At 40.1% G+C, this 19,248-nt stretch overlaps 1 protein-coding gene across 1 annotated transcript; it reads left to right on the forward strand.

The window, feature by feature from the left end:
• Positions 1 to 361: 361 nt before the first annotated feature.
• On the forward strand, positions 362 to 19,064 carry LOC115165871 (uncharacterized). The gene is made up of 7 exons (XM_029719317.1): positions 362 to 473; positions 2,486 to 2,547; positions 5,793 to 5,862; positions 13,554 to 15,861; positions 15,980 to 16,054; positions 16,281 to 16,313; positions 18,144 to 19,064. The coding sequence occupies exons 3-7, from the start codon at positions 5,818 to 5,820 to the stop codon at positions 18,350 to 18,352; spliced, it is 2,670 nt and encodes an 889-aa protein (XP_029575177.1). The 5' UTR covers positions 362 to 473; positions 2,486 to 2,547; positions 5,793 to 5,817; the 3' UTR covers positions 18,353 to 19,064.
• The last annotated feature ends 184 nt before the right edge of the window (positions 19,065 to 19,248 follow it).

A 19,248-nucleotide genomic window follows, 5' to 3' on the forward strand; every position in this document is an offset into this window, starting at 1 on the left:
AACCCGCTACGAAAAGTATATTTTGACAAAACTCTATCCCTTCTTGACAAAACCACACACACGCTTCCCGTGACGCTAATGTTGAGCAATAGTTGTCCCGGGTTCTCCCAGGCTCTCCTAGGCTGCCGGTTTGGGATAGGATCAGATAGGTCCAAGTAGTGGAATAGTGGTGCGGTTTTTTGGGTGTAGGGTTAGTTGGTAGGGTAATTTTTCTTCCCTATTCCCCGTCCCTTTCCCTTACATTTTTGTCTCAAAGTGTAATGAATTCACATTCCAGAAGTAGGCAGAAACACAGGGCCTAGATAAGAGAAATTGATTAATAGCCTCGATTAATAGGGAAGGCCTCACACTCCAGTACAGAAGGTGGCGCTGTATGCACCTATCAGTTGGTTGTGATCTGCCACACTCATTTGAAGAAGATTTCTTGGGAGAACGCTTTCTCCCTTGAATAACAAAGATCAACTTCATGAAATGTGAGTACAACGTTTATTTATTCAACAAATTACTTTCATTTTAATCTTTAATTCGATCATTCGTTCATGCAACGCCGAGTGTGTTTTTGACATCCGCCCACTAGCCAAGCAAGCAAGCTATCTAGCTAACTACTGTTAGCTTACGTTGTTGGACACTACGGTCCGATTAGTAACGTAGGGACGAAAAACCCGTTTTGGTGATTCTTGGTAAATCATCAAAATAAATAAATCACTGCAAGTTTTTGGACTCAGTAGTACAATACCGTTAAATTAAGTGTTAAGTTCAATTTATATTCCTATAACTTTAGTTGAAAATGATGCAGCCGCTGCTTCCTGTTGACAAGACATTGATAAATAGCCCAATGTCCAACAGTTTTAAAGTGTCAAAATCAATAACCAATATGCAGAAACAGTTCGGGATATATTGAAAACGTAAACATACAATTTACTATCTACACTTACATGTGCAACAATAGTAATCATATTACTTGTATTTTTATAAACTCCACACGCACCAAAACCCAGTTTTGTCAAGTGGTAATAAATCATTAATCGATGGGGGGATATGCGCTGTTCAAACTACCACAACTCAAAAACCACATGGAATGAGGATATTTTTACTTCACTGGTTAGAGGACACCCTTCACAACAGTCAGTTGCATTTGGATATGGGGGTCACCAAAACAAAAAGAGAAACACAACACTGTTTTGTCAATCACTCCAATCTATTATCATGTTGAAATCTATTGCCCGAGAGTGGGGAAGATTAGGTTGTACGTGCTGTTAAATCTCACACACTCAAAAACCACACGGAATCAAGGAATAATGTGTACATCACTGGTTGGAGGACAATTTGTAGAAGACAGCTAGCTACAATTTGAAGTGTTGCATTTTGATTCAAGTAGGTCACCAACGAGGTAAGTGTAACAACACCTTTCTGTTAATCACTTACATCGATATCATACTGAAATCAATAAAACGGGGTAAACGTTTGGGGGTGTAGCGCTGTTTAAACTAACGCTATTCAAAGGCCACACGGAAACTTGGAATAACCTATACATGGTTGGTTAGATGAGAATTTGTATAAGGCTTCTATATTGTATAGGGCTTCTATATATATCTATATTTTGAAATGGCGGATGTTGATTTCGGGAGGCTGCCATCATGGAAAAGGGAATACAACACTTTTTCTGTTGAGTTAATTTACAACGAATCACGACCCGCCATAAGGTATCAACATTGACAACGGTTGGCTGCTATTTAAGTAATCGTTTGACTTTCAATTCGGTCTATTGTTGTGTAGTAATCGACTTTTATATAGACCGCCCGAATTATCTGCGCCATTTGAGAAAGAAAATGTTATTAGCGTTCTAAATCCTGCTACCCTCAGCGAGTATGACAAAATCAACAGTACAACACCAAAGATATTGATCTGTTTTAAGCAATTGATATTTTGTCATCGTGTTGACGATAAACTTTTATACTAACATCACCAATCTGAGGTAAAAAGCATGTGTAACCCTCCCCCCATTCGATGTGGTCAGTTTGTGTAATGTAGTAGTAACACACAGTTTATATACTGTCCACATCATGGAAAGTAGCGTAATATACATTAATTAGATATTAATCCTATATTTTATTTTGGTATGGCAAAAATAATGAAATATCTTAATTTAGGATGATAATAAATTAAGCAAACTCACAGATTTGTGCAATAGTCACATTTCTCACAAGTTTATCCATTTAGAGATGTAAAACATGCTCATAAAATACAATATAACCAGGGCTCTAGACTAGAGCGACCATAGATAGGGTCTCTGCAGCAGGCTGAACGTTTATGTCCCTACTGATCGCCAGCAGGCAGAGTTTAGATAAACAACCAAAGTTAAACTTAATTGTAAATTCAGGAATGTGTCAACTACAAAGAACCGCTTATTTTTAAAATCCTGAATTGGTGATTTGGCTAGCCAGGAAATGTTGCAAATCATCTTTTTCAATCCGTTTTCTTTCAGGGACTAAACAGGCCAATTGACGCTTTAGCAGGACAAAGCACTCTTTCCCGACTGGTGTGGAGGTAAGATATTGTAACATTATCTGATTAAAACCATTCGACATTCAGCCAGTTGTTTTCTGCTTCATGTAGGCTTGCTAGCCAATTAATTTATTGTGCATCCTTGGCTACATGTATTAATGTTGTTTCCTAGTGAATATATGCATTCAGTGTCTAATTACTGCCAGTTCCCTACCTCTCTCTGTATTGGGTTGAGGGGCTGGGCAATGTTGCCAGTTAATTTTATTTAATTTTATCATTATTTTAGCAGGGAGTCACCATTGAGATGAGGTTCTCTTTCACAGGGGAGCCCTCTATATATAATTTCATAAGACAAATCTAAAAATCAAATGCAATATGAAACAAGTAAAATACAGCACTACACAAATATTCAAGGAAAACTATTACATTCCTCAATAAGCAGGTCCCCAATCAATATTTAAAATTGCCAGAGGGGCACCAGAACATGCAATTGTAATGTATTTTATAGTTGGTTCCAGCAATGAGGTGCTTTAAAACTAAAAGCGGATTTACCTAGTTCGGTGGAGACCCGAGTAACCTTAAGATTCAACCAACCTTGTGGACGGGTTTGGTATCTCATGTTTTTATATTTGAACAGTGAAGTTAGATAAGTCAGAAGCTTGTGTAGTAGAACTTTGTAAACAAAAAGGTAATAATTAAGTGATCTACGGGATTTTAATGAGGACCAGCCAACCTTTTGATACAGCATTCAGTGGTGAGTATTGAAACTGTCACCTGTGAAGGGCGCTATGGGAGACATGGCCTCCAAAGGTTTAAGAGTAATGGCTGCTGCAGTCTGGTAAATGGTGTCACCGTAATCAAGAACTGGCATGAAAGTTGAATGTACAATCTGCTTCTTGCTATTTAGGGAGAGGCAAGATATATTTCTATAAAGAAGCCCACATTAAATCGTAGATTTTTAACTAGCTCGTTTATATCTTTTTTTAAACATTAAATCTTGTCAATCCAAATGCCCAGATATTTATTGCCGGGAACCAGATTGATGGGAGAACCATCAAATGAATAAATATGTAGTCAAATGCTTTTTGTTTGCGAGGATTAGAGAAAAACATATATTGAGTCTTGGCCGCATTAAGTACACGTTTTAAACCAAACAGGCTATTTTGTAAGGCAACAAAGTCAAATTGCAGCTATAATATAGCCTTGTCAACAGTTGGGACAATGGCATACATAAGTGTCATCTGAATACAGATTAATGTTACAAGTTTTAACAGAGACCAATATTATTTCTATGAATGGGAAAGAGAACAGGTCCCAATACTGATCCCTGCGGTTCACCTTTTGTAATATTCAGAAAACTAGACTTGACACAATCAGAAATCACGCATTGTGTCCTATTTGACAGATATTTGTCAATAAAAGTCAGAGGTATTCTTCTCAAACTGTAAAGACTTTTATCAGTAAAATTATTAACCTGACAATAATGTAAGGGTTTATTAATTGTTACAATGCACAGGCCATGTTATGATGATGGTTCAAGATAATCTGATAATTGTTATGAACATGTTTTGAAGTATGAAATGATCATGCTTATGAATATGTAAAACTGCATAATGGTGGAACATTAAAGTGCAGAAACATTAATGGTGCTTTCAAGACAACTGGGAACTTGGGGAAAAAACAGGGTCAAATCACAATGTCAGTAATCTTCAGGTTGGAAAGTCGGAGCTGTAGAAAAATGCCAGAGTTTCCGAGTTAGAATTCCAAGTTGGAGGCACTTTTTAAATTGTGAAAGAGCAAAAAATTTGGCACATATGAATTCAGAGCAACCCGCAGTGTTGAAGATGCACATTTGACAGAGAAGAACAGTGTTCGTTTTCATGTGAGAGAAGCTGGATTTATATGTTGTGTATGTTGATCCAAACACCGTTAAAAGAAAAAAACGCCAGTGCTGTCATGTTTGGGAATTACTCTGCAGTAATATGCTCAGTCCAAAACATTGCACAGCCCACAGACGTAGGTGCCTGCCTCAGATAAGATGTTTGCATGTCTACAGCTGGAGGAAACCCTCGTTGAGTGACGTCGGCACCTGTTTAGCTTTCGCATAGAAGTGCCCCCCCCCTTCAGTATCGAACATGTCCCTAACAAAATGCATCACCTCTGTGGGCAGATTAAACTCACCAAATCTCGTTGCAAAGTTGTTTGGGAAAATACAACATTTCGGTAACACTTTACTTGACACCCAGCGTCCTTACACGTTATGAAACAGTCATAACCATGTCATAATATGTAATAACAGATGACATAACCTGGCATATTTACACCTGTTGTGACATATTAGATTATTTTATGGCTGGTTATGACACCTACATAAGTGTCAAAACCCACAACCTACCACACAAAGCAAAACATTTAATTACACCATAGCCTACTTGTCCAGTAGTATGTTTATGTTACCAAACATTTTCTGAAATTGACCATATTAAATCATCATTGTAATTGTGCACACATTGATGACAGACATGCATCTACCCAAATGCTTTGTTTCTGATGACTGGGATGCATGCAGGAGCAGATTTAAGGAACAGGACAAGACACCCTCTTTTTGACTGATGACTGACAAGGGAAAGTACGTGATAGGCATATCTGGCTTATATGATTATGATGGTCATAATGCTTTATGACAGGGTCATAAAGTGTATTTTCTACAAGTTATTTAAAATATGATGGAGAAAAAAAATATGACTGTAAAGAATTCGTTACAACAACAAACGAAAGGAAAGTTATTGGCACGAAAAAAACACATTTGAACATAACCAGCCATAAAATGATGCAATTTGTCACAGCAGGTGTACATATATGGCTCATGAGTGTTATGACTATGTTATGAAAAGTTATGTTAGCTGTTATGACATATTTTGACATGGTTTTGACCGTTTTGACCAATGGGAAAACAGATTCTCTCGTTGGAGAATATTGAACGAGAGCTCATTTTGGCACTAAACATTGGATTTCTGCATGGATTTTTAGCTGCTGATTATTTTTTTTCATGTTTGATCAAATGGCCAATCTAAATTGGTAAACGGCCGCATCTTGCCCGCTGGCCGCCATTTGAATAGCCCTAACCTAGATGTTGTCTTCTAAGATTTCAGCTTGTCTGTGTCACTCTCGCTAGTAAGGAGCTTTGTTTCCTTTTTATTTTGGAAGACTGTCAATTCAACCTCTCATAAGATGCAAGTCACTGATATGAGTGTGGTCATTTCATTACCTGAAATGGTTCTTTTTAGATTTTCTTTTCAGTCAAGCTCAGAAATGGACAATACATCTTCTTCAACCAGAGAAGTGGAGAGTGTATTTGTAAGTATCATTGTATATCACAACACAAAATGGCTGATATTATTGAAGTCCTGCAAAGTTCTAACCACTTGTGTTTGGGGAGAAATGTTTGGGCATACTTGTACAATAGCCATTTTGGAGCTTGTTTCACTTCCATTGTGTGTCAGCAGCAACTATGTCATGTTTTAGGCTGACTGTGAACTGCAATTCTGCAGAGATTTCTGCCATCCTGATTTTCAAAAACCCTTGACATACAGTGCCTTCAGAAAGTATTCATACCTCTTGACTTATTCCACATTTTGTTACGCTGCTGCTACTCGCTGTTATTATCTATGCATAGTCATTTTACATATTACCTCGACTAACCTCTACCCCCACACATTGACTCTGTACCGGTACCTCCTGTACATAGCCTCGGTATTGTTATTTTGTCCCTTTTTTTATAGTTTATTTAGTAAATATTTGCTTAAGTCGTATTTTTCTTAACTACATTGTTGGTTTTAAGGGCTTGTAAGTAAGCATTTCACGGTAATACCTATTGTATTTGGCTCATGTGACAAATAAAATTTTATTTGTTACAGCCTGATTTTTAAAAAATTAATAAATTGGTGAGTATTTATTTTATTTTTTTAAATTTCCCCTAATCTACACACACACACCACCCCATAATGACAGTGAAACATGCTTTTAGAAATGTTAGTGAATGTATTGAACATTAAGTATAAATATCTCATTTGCATAAGTATTCACAACCCTGAGTCAATACTTTGTAGAAGGACCTTTGGCAGCGATTACAGCTTTGAGTCGTCTTGAGTATGTCTGTATCAGTTTTGCACATCTGGATTTGGGGATTTTCTCTTATTCCTTGCAGATTTTTGTAAATAAGATTTAATAAAAAAATGTATAACTCAACAAAAAAGAAACGTCCTCTCACTGTCAACTGCGTTTATTTTTTAGCAAACCTAACGTGTAAATATTTGTATGAACATAAGATTCAACAACTGAGACATAAACTGAACAAGTTTCACAGACATGTGACTAACAGAAATAGAATAATGTGTCCCTGAACAAAGGGGGGGTCAAAATCAAAAGTAACAGTCAGTATCTGGTGTGGCCACCAGGTGCATTAAGTACGGCAGTGCATCTCCTCCTCATGGACTGCACCAAATTTGCCAGTTCTTGCTGTGAGACGTTACCCCACTCTTCCACCAAGGCACCTGCAAGTTCCCAGACATTTCTGGGGGGAATGGCCCTCACCCTCCGATCCAACAGGTCCCAGACGTGCTCAATGGGGATTGAGATCCGGGCTATTCACTGGCCATGGCTGAACACTGACATTCCTGTCTTGCAGGAAATAACGCACAGAACGAGCAGTATGGCTGGTGGCATTGTCATGCTGGAGGGTCATTTCAGGATGAGCCTGCAGGAAGGGTACCACATGAGGGAGGAGGATGTCTTCCCTGTAATGCACAGCGTTGAGATCGCCTGCAATGACAACAAGCTCAGTCCGATGATGCTGTGACACACTGCCCCAGACCATGATGGACCCTCCAAATCGATCCCGCTCCCGAGTACAGGCCTCGGTGTAACGCTCATTCCTTCGATGATAAACGCGAATCCGACCGTCACCCCTGGTGAGACAAAACCACGACTCGTCAGTGAAGAGCCCTTTTTGCCAGTCCTGTCTGGTCCAGCGACGGTGGGTTTGTGCCTATAGGCGAAATTGTTGCCGGTGATGTCTGGTGAGGTCCTGCCTTACAACAGGCCTACAAGCCCTCCGTCCAGCCTCTTTCAGCCTATTGAGGACAGTCTGAGCACTGATGGAGGGATTGTGCATTCCTGGTGTTACTCGGGCAGTTGTTGTTGCCATCCTGTACCTGTCCCACAGATGTGATGTTCTGATGTACCGATCCTGTGCAGGTGTTGTTACACGTGGTCTGCCACTGCGAGGACCATCAGCTGTCCGTCCTGTCTTCCTGTAGCGCTGTCTTAGGCGTCTCACAGTACGGACATTGCAATTTCTTTCCCTGGCCACATTTGCAGTCATCATGCCTCCTTGCCTAAGGCACGTTCACGCAGATGAGCAGGGACCCTGGGCATCTTTCTTCTGGTGTTTTTCAGGGTCAGTAGAAAGGCCTCTTTAGTGTCCGAAGTTTTCATAACTGACCTTACTTGCCTATCGTCTGTAAGCTGTTAGTGTCTTAACGACCGTACCAGAGGTGCATGTTCATTAATTGTTTATGGTTCATTGAACAAGCATGGGAAACAGTGTTGAAACCCTTTACAATGAAGATCTGTGACGTTATTTGGATTTTCACAAATTATCTTTGAAAGACAGGGACCTGTAAAGGGGACTTTTCTTTTTTGGCTGAGCTTTATATATTTATATAGGATCACCACTTTATTTTAAGAATGTGAAATGTCAGAATAATAGTAGAGATTTATTTCAGCTTTTATTTCTTTCATCACATTCCCAGTGGGTCAGAAGTTTACATACACTCCATTAGTATTTGGTAGTATTGCCTTTAAATTGTTGAACTTGGGTCAAATGTTTAGGGTAGCTTTCCACAAGCTTCCCACAATAAGTTGGGTGAATTTTGGCCCATTCCTCCTGACAGAGCTGGTGTAACTGAGTCAGGTTTGTAGGCCTCCTTGCTCGCACACGCTTTTTCAGTTCTGCCCACACATTTTCTATAGGATTGAGGTCAGGGCTTTGTGATGGCCACTCCAATACCTTGACTTTGTTGTCCTTAAGCCATTTTGCAACAACTTTGGAAGTATGCTTGGGGTCATTGTCTGTTTGGAAGACCCATTTGTGACCAAGCTTTAACTTCCTGACTGATGTCTTGAGATGTTGCGTCAATATATCCACATCATTTTCCCCTCTCATGATGCCATCTATTTTGTGAAGTGCACCAGTCCCTCCTGTAGCAAAGCATCCCCACAACATGATGCTGCCACCTCTGTGCTTCACGGTTGGGATGGTGTTCTTCGGCTTGCAGGCCTCCCCCTTTTTCCTCCAAACGCAATGTTGGGCATTATGGCCAAACAGTTCTATTTTTGTTTCATCAGACCAGAGGACATTTCTCCAAAAAGTACGATCTTTGTCCCCATGTGCAGTTGCAAACCGTAGTCTGGCTTTTTTATGGCGGTTTTGGAGCAGTGGCTTCTTCCTTGCTGAGCGGCCTTTCAGGTTATGTCGATATAAGACTCGTTTTACTGTGGTTATAGATACTTTTGTGCCTGTTTCTTCCAGCATCTTCACAAGGTCCTTTGTTGTTCTGGGATTGATTTGCACCAAAGTACGTTAATCTCTAGGAGACCGAACACGTCTCCTTTCTGAGCGGCATGACGGCTGCGTGATCCCATGGTGTTTATACTTGCGTACTATTGTTTGTACAGATGAACGTGGTACCTTCAGGCGTTTGGAAATTGCTCCCAAGGATGAACCAGACTTGTGGAGGTCTACAATTGTTTTTCTGAGGTCTTGGCTGATTTCTTTTAATTTTCTAATGATGTCAAGCAAAGAGGCACTGAGTTTGAAGGTAGGCCTTGAAATACATCCACAGGTACACCTCCAATTGACTCAAATGATGTCAATTAGCCTATCAGAAGCTTCTAAAGCCATGACACAATTTTCTGGAATTTTCCAAGCTGTTTAAAGGCACAGTCAACTTAGTGTATGTAAACTTCTGACCCACTGAAGTTGTGATACAGTGAATTCTAAGTGAAATAATCTGCCTGTTAACAATTGTTGGAAAAATTACTTGTGTCATGCACAAAGTAGATGTCCTAACCGACTTGCCAAAACTATAGTTTGTTAACAAGAAATTTGTGGAGTGGTTAAAAAACGAGTTTTAATGACTCCAACCTAAGTGTATGTAAACTTCCAACTATATATCTACAGTTGAAGTTGGAAGTTTACATACACTTAGGTTGGAGTCATTAAAACTCGTTTTTCAACCACTCCACAAATGTGTTACACCAGCTCTGCCAGGAGGAATGGGCCAAAATTCACCCGACTTTTTGTGGGAAGGTTGTGAAAGGCTACCCTAAACATTTGACCCAAGTTAAACAATTTCAAGGCATTGCTACCAAATACTAATTCAGTTTGGTCGGACTGCCAGCTCTAGGCAGAGTCCTGGGTAGTTCCATATTTTTTTCAATTTTCCAATGATAGACACCACTGTGCTCTTGGAAATTTTCAACACAAATGCCTCATCACAATTCTATCTCGGAGACCTACGGATAGTTCCGTGGACATCATGGTAGAGTTTCTGCTCTGATATGCTCTGTGGACTCCAATTAATTTGCAGTGACCTCTCACGGATGATCAAAGGAAATTGGAAGCACCTGAGCTCTATTTGGAATGTCATAGCAAAGGGGTGTGAATACTTATGTAAATGAGATATTTCTGTATTTCATGTTCATACATTTGCATAAATATCTAAACGTGTTAGGTTCTTATTTTTGAGAGTAAATAACTCACGGACACTAGAGAATCTTTAACCAAGTTTAATTCTGTCCAAAGGTTCTGTACAGCTGTAATTCAGACAACCCAACATTTCTTACATCACAGATATCTATATCCCACTTAAGACACTCCTCCTTCTCTCCAATCCTTTCATCTTATGGTTCTACAGGAAAAGAGTAACCGGATATTAAACCCTTATTACTCCCTTCAGGGGATCTGACCTCACCTTCTGACCTCAACCTAATCCACAGATGTCCATGAGTTTCCCCAATATCAACACGGTGCTCTCCTCCCATCGGTCCAGCACATTCCAAAGCCACTCTGTCTTTCTACAGATCTCACTTCTTAATGTACTACGCATCTGATCTATCATGTCTTTAATATCTCAATGTTCAAAATGTTGAATCCAACACGTTTTCACTTTGTCATTATGGGGTATTGTGTGTAGATGGGTGAGAAAAAATAAATGTAATCCATCTTGAATTCAGGATGTGACACAACCAAATGTGGAATAAGCCAAGGGGTATGAATACTTTCTGAAGCCACTATGTTCAGCTAATCATTTGGTGTGTGTATATACAGTGCATTCCGAAGGTATTCAGACCCCTTGACTTATTTGATGAAATAAAACATTTTTCTCATCAATCTACACATAATACTCCATAAGGACAAAGCGAAATAGGTTTTTAGAAATGTTTGGAAATGTATTAAAAATAAAAAATGACTCCTTATTTACATATGTATTCAGACCCTTTGCTATGAGACTCGAAATTGAGCTTAGGTACGTCCTGTTTCCATTGATCAACCTTGAGATGTTTCTACAACTTGATTGAGTTGAGTCCACCTGGGGGGGGGGTGACCAAGAACCCGATGGTCATTCTGACAGAGCTCCAGAGTTCCTCTGCGGAGATGGGAGAACCTTCCAGAAGGACAACCATCTCTGCAGCACTTCACCAATCAGGCCTTTATGGTAGAGTGGCCAGACGGAAGACACTCCTCAGTAAATGCCACATGACAGCCTGCTTGGAGTTTGCCAAAGGGCACCTAAAGAACTCTGACCATCAGAAACAAGATTCTCTGGTCTGATGAAACCAAGATTGAACTCTGGCCTGAATGCCAAGCGTCATGTCTGGAGGAAACCTGGCAGCATCCCTACAGTGAAGAATGGTGGTGGCAGCATCATGCTGTGGGGATGTTTTACAGCGGCAAGGACTGGGAGACTAGTCAGGATCAAGGAAAAGATGAACGGCGCGAAGTACAGAGATCCTTGATGAAAACCTGCTCCAAAGCACTCGGGACCTCAGACTGGGGCAAAGGTTCACCTTCCAACAGGACAGCCAAGACAATGTAGGAGGGGCTTCGGGACACGTCTCTGAATGCCCTTGAGTGGCTCAGCCAGAGCTGCACTGTACATTGAACAAAAATATAAACACAACATGTAAAGTGTTTAATGAGTTGAAATAAAAGATCCCAGAAATGTTCCATATGCACAAAAAACATATTTCTCTCTGGCATTTCTCCTTTGCCAAGATAATCAATCCAGCTGACAAGTGTGGCATATCAAGAAGCTAATTGAACAGCATGATCATTACACGGGTGATAAAATGTTCAGTTTTGTCACAATGTCTCAAGTTGAGGGATGCTGACTGCAGGAATGTCCACCAGAGCTGTTGCCAGAGAATTTTATGTTAATTTCTCTACCGTAAGCCGTCTCCAATGTCGTTTTATAGATTTTGGCAGTACATCCAACCAGCCTCACAACCGCAGACCATGTGTATGGTGTCGTGTGGGCGAGCATTTTGCTGATGTCAACGTTGTGAACAGCGTGACCCATTGTAGCATTGGGGTTATGGTATGGCAGGCATAAGTTACAGACAACAAACACAATTGCATTTTATCGATGGCAATTTCAATGCACAGAGATACCGTGATGAGATCCTGAGGCTCATTCATCAGCTGCCATCACCTTATGTTTCAGCATGATAATACATTGCCCCATGTCGCAAGGATCTGTACACAATTCCTGGAAGCTGAATATTTCCCAGTTTCTGGCCTGCATACGCGCCAGGCATGTTTGGGATGCTCTGGATCGACGTGTAGGAACACGTGTTACAGTTCCCGCCAATATCAAGCAACAAGTGTAGTGGGACAACATTCCACATTCCAATCAACAGCCTGATCAACTCTATGCGAAGGAGATGTGTCACGATGCATGTCTGTATTCCCAGTCATGTGAAATCTATAGATTAGGTCCAAAGAACAAAGATCATACCCCCAAGACATGGCAACCTCCCCTGTTATTGCTAATGGTGAGAGGTTAGCATGTCTTAAGGGCATGATCTTTGAAACACAACCAAAACAAAGCGTGAATGCAACAAGTTTGTGTAGTCACTAGCATGATGTAGTCAATGTGCGCTAAGAATTGGGAACTAAATACTAAACTTTTGACCACTTTGATAGAGGGGTCAAAATTATCTTTACAAAATTCTTTACCCATCTTTTTAAGAGAGAATTTTTTTGTTGAAACAATCTATTTCTCTGAGCAATTATATCAGTATAAAATTATTTCAACTTTTTGGAGCATACAATATAGCTCAGTATTTGTCTTTTGGTTTATAGTCTTTTTTGCTCATCTTTATCAAGGGTGCCAATAATTTGAGGTGACTATGTATTACATGGGCCTAATGAGACATTTAGCTATCTAAAAATTATCTACCTGAGCAAGTCACCATTCTGGAAACTTTAAGGTCTGAAGATTATCCCTGAGTTGATATTTCTGGCTGTGACACAGAGTCCGAAGAGGTCGAGCAAGACTGAGCTCAGGCCAAGATACTGTGGATATCATATTTCTAGGGCCACTCTGATTTGTGGTCATCATACAGGGATGAAATCAGTCTCATTCCTTTCACAAGGACCAACTCTGTCTCAGTATCCCAGCATCCCTTTAGCTGTGGAGTTAATCAGGAACTTAGAGACCTGATACATGTGTTTTACTCCGTACACTAGCATACAGAATAGGTAATGGAATGATTACAAATAAGAATGGAGCATGGTTTTATTTTATTACTTGATTGCATGAAATAGGCCTTTCCAGAATAATAAGGACACAGTTATTGAACAGTTATTGGTTCAGTAAATCAGTTGATATGTTGGAGTAAAACAGTTCAGGTTTTCAGTGATCAGACAATGCATTTAGTAAAACAAATGTATCAATTCTGATTTGTTTTTATGATTTCAGCTCAACAAACACATGCTTGGATATGATTCTGAAGATTCAATCAGCAACATAGAAATAAAAGAATATGAATATGTGCCAGGAACAGAAAGTGACAGTGAGAGCAGCTTAGAGGACTTTACTGCATTGAAGAACAAATGCACCACTAAAGCAAGATCTGCACCTAAAGATGGCCAACTTGACAAAGACGTGCTTGGATATGATTCTGAAGACTCAATCAGCAGCATAGAAATAACAGAATATGAATATGTGCCAGAATATGAATATGTGCCAGGAACAGAAAGTGACAGTGAGAGCAGCTTAGAGGACTTTACTGAATTGAAGGAAAAATGCCCTACTAAAGCAAGATTGGAACCTAAAGATGGCCAACTTGACAAAGACAGGCTTGGATATAATTCTGAAGACTCAATCAGCAGCACAGAAATAACACGAGATGAATATGTGTCAAGAACAGAAAGTGACAGTGAGAGCAGCTTGGAACACTGCACTGTATTGAAGAACAAAGGCCCCACCAAAGCAAGATCTGCTCCTAAAGATGGTCCAAAAAAGACTTATAAGCGACGTAGAAATACAGAATCTGACACCTCTGTGCAAGAATCCACAAGTTCACTTGAAGTCATGCACGTTACAAAGACTAAAGATGGATCAAGAAGATACACCAAAAAACATTACTGTCTCTTTTGTGAGAAACCACAATCAAAAATTGCCCGGCATCTGGAAATGATTCATAAAAGTGAGGCTGAAGTTGCAAAGGCCCTTTCTTTCCCAAAGAACTCCAAGGACAGAAAGCTCCAACTGACTATACTGAGAAAACGAGGGGACAGAGCACACAACATGCAAGTCATAAGAGAAGGCAAAGGTGTTATAGTTCCTTGTAAACAAACCAGTTCCCCAAATGGAAATCCAAAAGACTTCTTGCACTGTGCAAACTGCCAAGGACTCTTTAAAAGAAAATTCCTATGGAAACACATGAAAAGATGCCCACTGAGTGGTGTACGTCTGAAACCTGGTAAAACACGAGTGCAGGCTATTTGTGCCCATGCACAACCTGTGCCAGATGGGATAAGCAAGGGACTGTGGAAACTCGTCAATGATATGACACAAGATGAGGTGGTAGATGTCATAAAGAGTGACAAATGTATCATCCAGTTCGGGGAGCAACATTACAACATCATGGGACACAGACGTGCCAATCATGAATTGATACGGCAGAAAATGCGCGAGCTAGGGAGACTGGTTTTGAAAGGGAAGCAGGTGTCACCTCTCACGAGATTGGAGGAATACATTGATCCAGCCAACTTCCTCCACACAATCAGTGCAGTGAAAGCTGTTTGTGGCTTTGACAGTGATAAGAATACACTAAAGACACCTTCACTAGCCTTAAAACTTGGCCATAACCTTCAGAAGGTTGCAGACATAGTTAGTTGTGAGGCTAGGGTCTCCGGTAACAAGAAAAAGGCTCAGAAGGTAGAGGACTTCAAACATATCTATAAGACATGCTGGAGAGAGCACATCTCGTGTCATGCTCACAAAATATTTGAAGAAAATAAGTTTAATGCTCCACTGATCTTGACATTTGCTGAAGATGTCAAGAAACTGCATATCCACCTTCAAGAAAAACAGAAAACCTGCTACAGCCAACTTTCCAAAGAACCTAACAGGAAGACGTGGGCACAGCTGGCTAAAGTCACTCTGTCACAAATGACGGTCTTTAACCGAAAAAGACTGGGGGAAGCCTCCCTGATGACAGTGGCCTCATTCGCGTCTCGAGACAAAGCTGCTTTACATGACGATTATGGGAACTCCCTCTCAGATGTTGAACGGGCGCTATGCCAACATTTTAGTCGCATAGAAATACGTGGAAAGCGATCAAGAAACGTTGCAGTGCTTCTATCCCCTACAATGATCAAATCAATGGAGCTGCTCACAGAGAAGCGTGAACATTGCGGCGTTCTGAAGGAGAACATCTATATGTTCGCCATTCCAGGCTGTCCAACATCATTCAGGGGATCAGACTGCCTGCGTCTCTTTGCCAAGAAGTGTGGGGCTAAATGTCCAGAATCCCTCTCGTCCACCAAATTGCGTAAACTCATCACCATGATGTCTACTGTACTCAACTTAAATGACACCGACATAGACCTGCTAGCCGATTTCCTGGGACATGATCTACAGATAGACAATAAATATTACAGGTTACCTGAGGGAACACTTCAGCTGACAAAAATCACCAAAGTCCTCATGGCGATGGAGCAGGGAAGGCTAAACGAATTCAAGGGGAAAGGTCTTGACCAGATCCACATCAGTCCAGTGGGTATGTAACAATCTGTCAAGTTGAACCTGGTACCTTAACCCTGTCATGGTGACTTTTTCTGAGCAACCTGTCTATTTCTGTCCTTGCTAAGAGATGTTCTTGCTTGCTTGTATTTCAGAGTGTGTTGAGCTGGATGAAGAGAGTGATACAGACTTGACTGAAGAAAATCCTGGAAGGTCATGTGAGCCACAAGGTAAAGATTTTGATGTGGAATGAAAGCATTTAAGGCCCAGCAGCTTTTAGAAACTTGTTCAATTTTAATTTCCAGCCATAACATATTCATTAACGACACACAAATACTGTACCTTTGGGCCGACAGTTTAATTGATACTGTATATGCAAACAGCATGTTGTAGGATTTCAATACTGACCCGTGGGATTTAGGAATTTGTATTCATGTGTTTCCATTGGCTTACCAGAGAGGACACGGGAGGCCATGGCAGGAAGATCAGGTAAGGAACCTGCCCAGATTAATCTTATTGATGTGTTTGTTCCTGTTTCCACTTGGCTCTTTAGTCTCTACTATTCTAAAATGTCTGCATGCATTTCCAGCACTTAGCCATGTCAAAATAGTTTCTCTGTTTACTACCACAAACATTTTTATTATAGACATATTAGTCCTTGCATGTAGACTGTGGTCGGTGAATTAGTGGTTTATATTTCCTGCCAAGCCAGATCTTTGAGCTCTGTTCTTTAGTAAGTGGTACTCAGCCACTTTGCTGACGGAGTCTCAAATTGTGGCTCTAAAAATGAACAAGTAATCCACACACTCGTGATTTCATTACTCATGCTCCAACAATTATATTCTTATAATGCAATGTTCCAGTTTTTTAAAGAGATTTTGGCAGCTGTTATAGTTTGTCACATTTGAATAATTTCATCTCTCGTTAGTTTTAGTTATCTACTTAAACTCTGGACAATTTTAGTGTAGTTTTAGTCACAGCCATTTATTCTAATTTTTTGTCTTTTAACAGACGCTCTTATCCAGGGCAACTTACAGTTAGTGCAGTCATCTTAAGATAGCTAGGTGGGACAACCACCTATCACAGTCATTTTTCTCCCCATCATAACTATCAAGGGGGTAAATAACAATGCTTTCCAGAAATGCCTGAAGTATTACTGTACTCCTAATACTCAACAAATAACCATCGGTAAATGGCAACTTCAACTTGCATTTGCGGATCGTGAGACACCCCATCCGAATCAATGTGGTCTAAGCAAAAATAGCCTACATGAAAGTAAGAGAGTGAATAAACATTATTGTTTCTACACTGAACAAAAATATAAAGGCAACATGTAAAGTGTTGGTCCCATGTTGGATGAGCTGAAATAAAAGATCCCAGACATTTTCCATATGCATAGAAAGCTTATTTCTCTCAAATTGTATGCACAAATTTGTTTACATCCCTGTTAGGGAGCAGTTTATCCTTTGTCAAGATAATCCATCCACCTGACTTGTGTGGCATATCAAGAAGCTGATTAACAGCATGATCATTACACAGGTGCATCTTGTGCTGGTGCGGGTGCTGAGGAGTATTTCTGTCTGTAATAAATCCCTTTTTGATTGGAAAAACAAATGTTGATTGGCTGGCCCTGGCTCCCTGGTGGGTGGGCATGTCATAGGATACGGGAGGCCATGGCCACCTCTATAGTCTCTCCTATTCTGAGATCTCTAAAACTCTCTAGAGGCTCAAACTTAATTCTGAAAGAAACTGAGAAGATTTGGCCATTTTAACAATTTATTGAATCAAATATAAATGGCAATATATTTAGTATGGACTCTGATCCTTTTGGGATACTCCCTACAACAAAATCACCATAAAAGTTCACAATTAAATGAAAAAAATAGGTAGAGAATGGAATAATCTACATTCCCCATAGGGATAGAGCAGACCCAAAGCAGGTGGAGACTGGGGTGGAAGTAGGAGACGCAGAACAATAAAGGGAGGTAGGTAGCCTAGTGGTTAGAGCGTTAAGCCAGTAATCAAAAGGTTGTTGGTTCGAATCTCCAAGGTGAAAAAATCTGTAGATGTGCCCTTGAGCACTTAACCCTAAATACTCCTGTAAGTCGCTTTGTATAAGAGTGACTGAAATTACTAAATGACTGACATGTTTTAAAAAAACGTAAAAAAATGTATCCAGTTTGTAAACAGCATGCAACATAACACATGACTTCAGTTAAGCAGCAAAGGCACATGCATAGAATTCAAACACAGCATGATGTATGGTGACTCAGCAAAAATGCCTCAAATATTTTTTAATTGTTGTTTACTTGTCCCAAGGATCTAAGAAGAGGAAGTGGAGTGAGGAGGAGAAAGGGACAGTGAAAGAAACATATATTCAATTCATGGACTCTGGAGCTACTTCAGGGAATGCAGACTCTTGCATGCATCAAGGCAGTGCCAAAAGCCCTCAGAGAGCGGGACTGGCGGGCAGTGAAGTATTATGTCAAGAACAGAATTACAGCACATGTGAGCGGGACTACCAATAAATGTTGTAGTCTGTCTGGCCCTCTGTCTGCTTGTCTTTCTGCCTCTGTCTGTTCCTCTACCTGCATATCTGTCTGCCTGCCTGCCTGTCTCTGTCCCTTTGCCTGCCTGCCTGTCTGTCCGTCTGCCTGCCTGTCTGTCAGTCTGTGCCTCTGCCTGTCTGAAATGCAGTGCCTCCAGATTCCCTAGTTGTAATCAAGACAATATTATGTACAATGTTTAATATTCACACAATTACCCCAATAATGTAAAAGTTAATTTGCAGTTTGTTTCTTTATCAGATGTTTTTTTTTTTTTTTTTAAAGGGTATTTAGTCCTAGGCAGTGTTGTGATTAGTTACAAGAACATGTAACAAAAGTAATGTTATGTTACAATATTACTTTGCATAGAAAGTAACGTTATATTACTTGTTATGTTACTTTCATGAACAGTCTCAAAACCTCACTGTTTGACGGAGTGAGGCAAGCCATGCGTGCTCTACCAAAGATACTACTAATAATGTCTAATTCATAAAAAAAATCAAACATCTTGGTCACTACTTTTTCTTCCTAAATGGTGTAGACTGATGTATTTGTCTGAATTTTGCAGTAAAGATTATACGAGAGTATAGACTACACCCATAGCCTGGCACCTCTGCGACATAAAACATTTTATGCACTCGTGAAATGTAGGCCAAGAACCGTTGTACAAATAAACATGATGGCTTTCTTTTAACCTTACCATGTGTTATTCACTACTGCAGTTATTGACTGTCTCCTGCCCTCTCTTCAATAATTGAAGTTAAAATACCTTTTGCATTATTTAGATGGGGTAACTTCCTTCTTGGGACATTACTTTTGGGACATTTTGCATAAAAAATAAATATGGGGGGCCAAAAACTATTGCTGTTGCTAACCCC

Source organism: Salmo trutta, chromosome 28 (genome assembly GCF_901001165.1).
Source record: "Salmo trutta chromosome 28, fSalTru1.1, whole genome shotgun sequence".
In the NCBI taxonomy this organism is placed as follows: domain Eukaryota; kingdom Metazoa; phylum Chordata; class Actinopteri; order Salmoniformes; family Salmonidae; genus Salmo; species Salmo trutta.

Excerpts from the sequence above, each read along its gene's own strand:
- LOC115165871 (XM_029719317.1), top strand. The coding sequence starts at position 5,818 with ATGGACAATACATCTTCTTCAACCAGAGAAGTGGAGAGTGTATTT. Across the intron at positions 5,863-13,553 it reads GAGAAGTGGAGAGTGTATTT|CTCAACAAACACATGCTTGG; the intron begins GTAAGTATCATT and ends TTATGATTTCAG. Across the intron at positions 16,055-16,280 it reads AAGGTCATGTGAGCCACAAG|AGAGGACACGGGAGGCCATG; the intron begins GTAAAGATTTTG and ends TTGGCTTACCAG.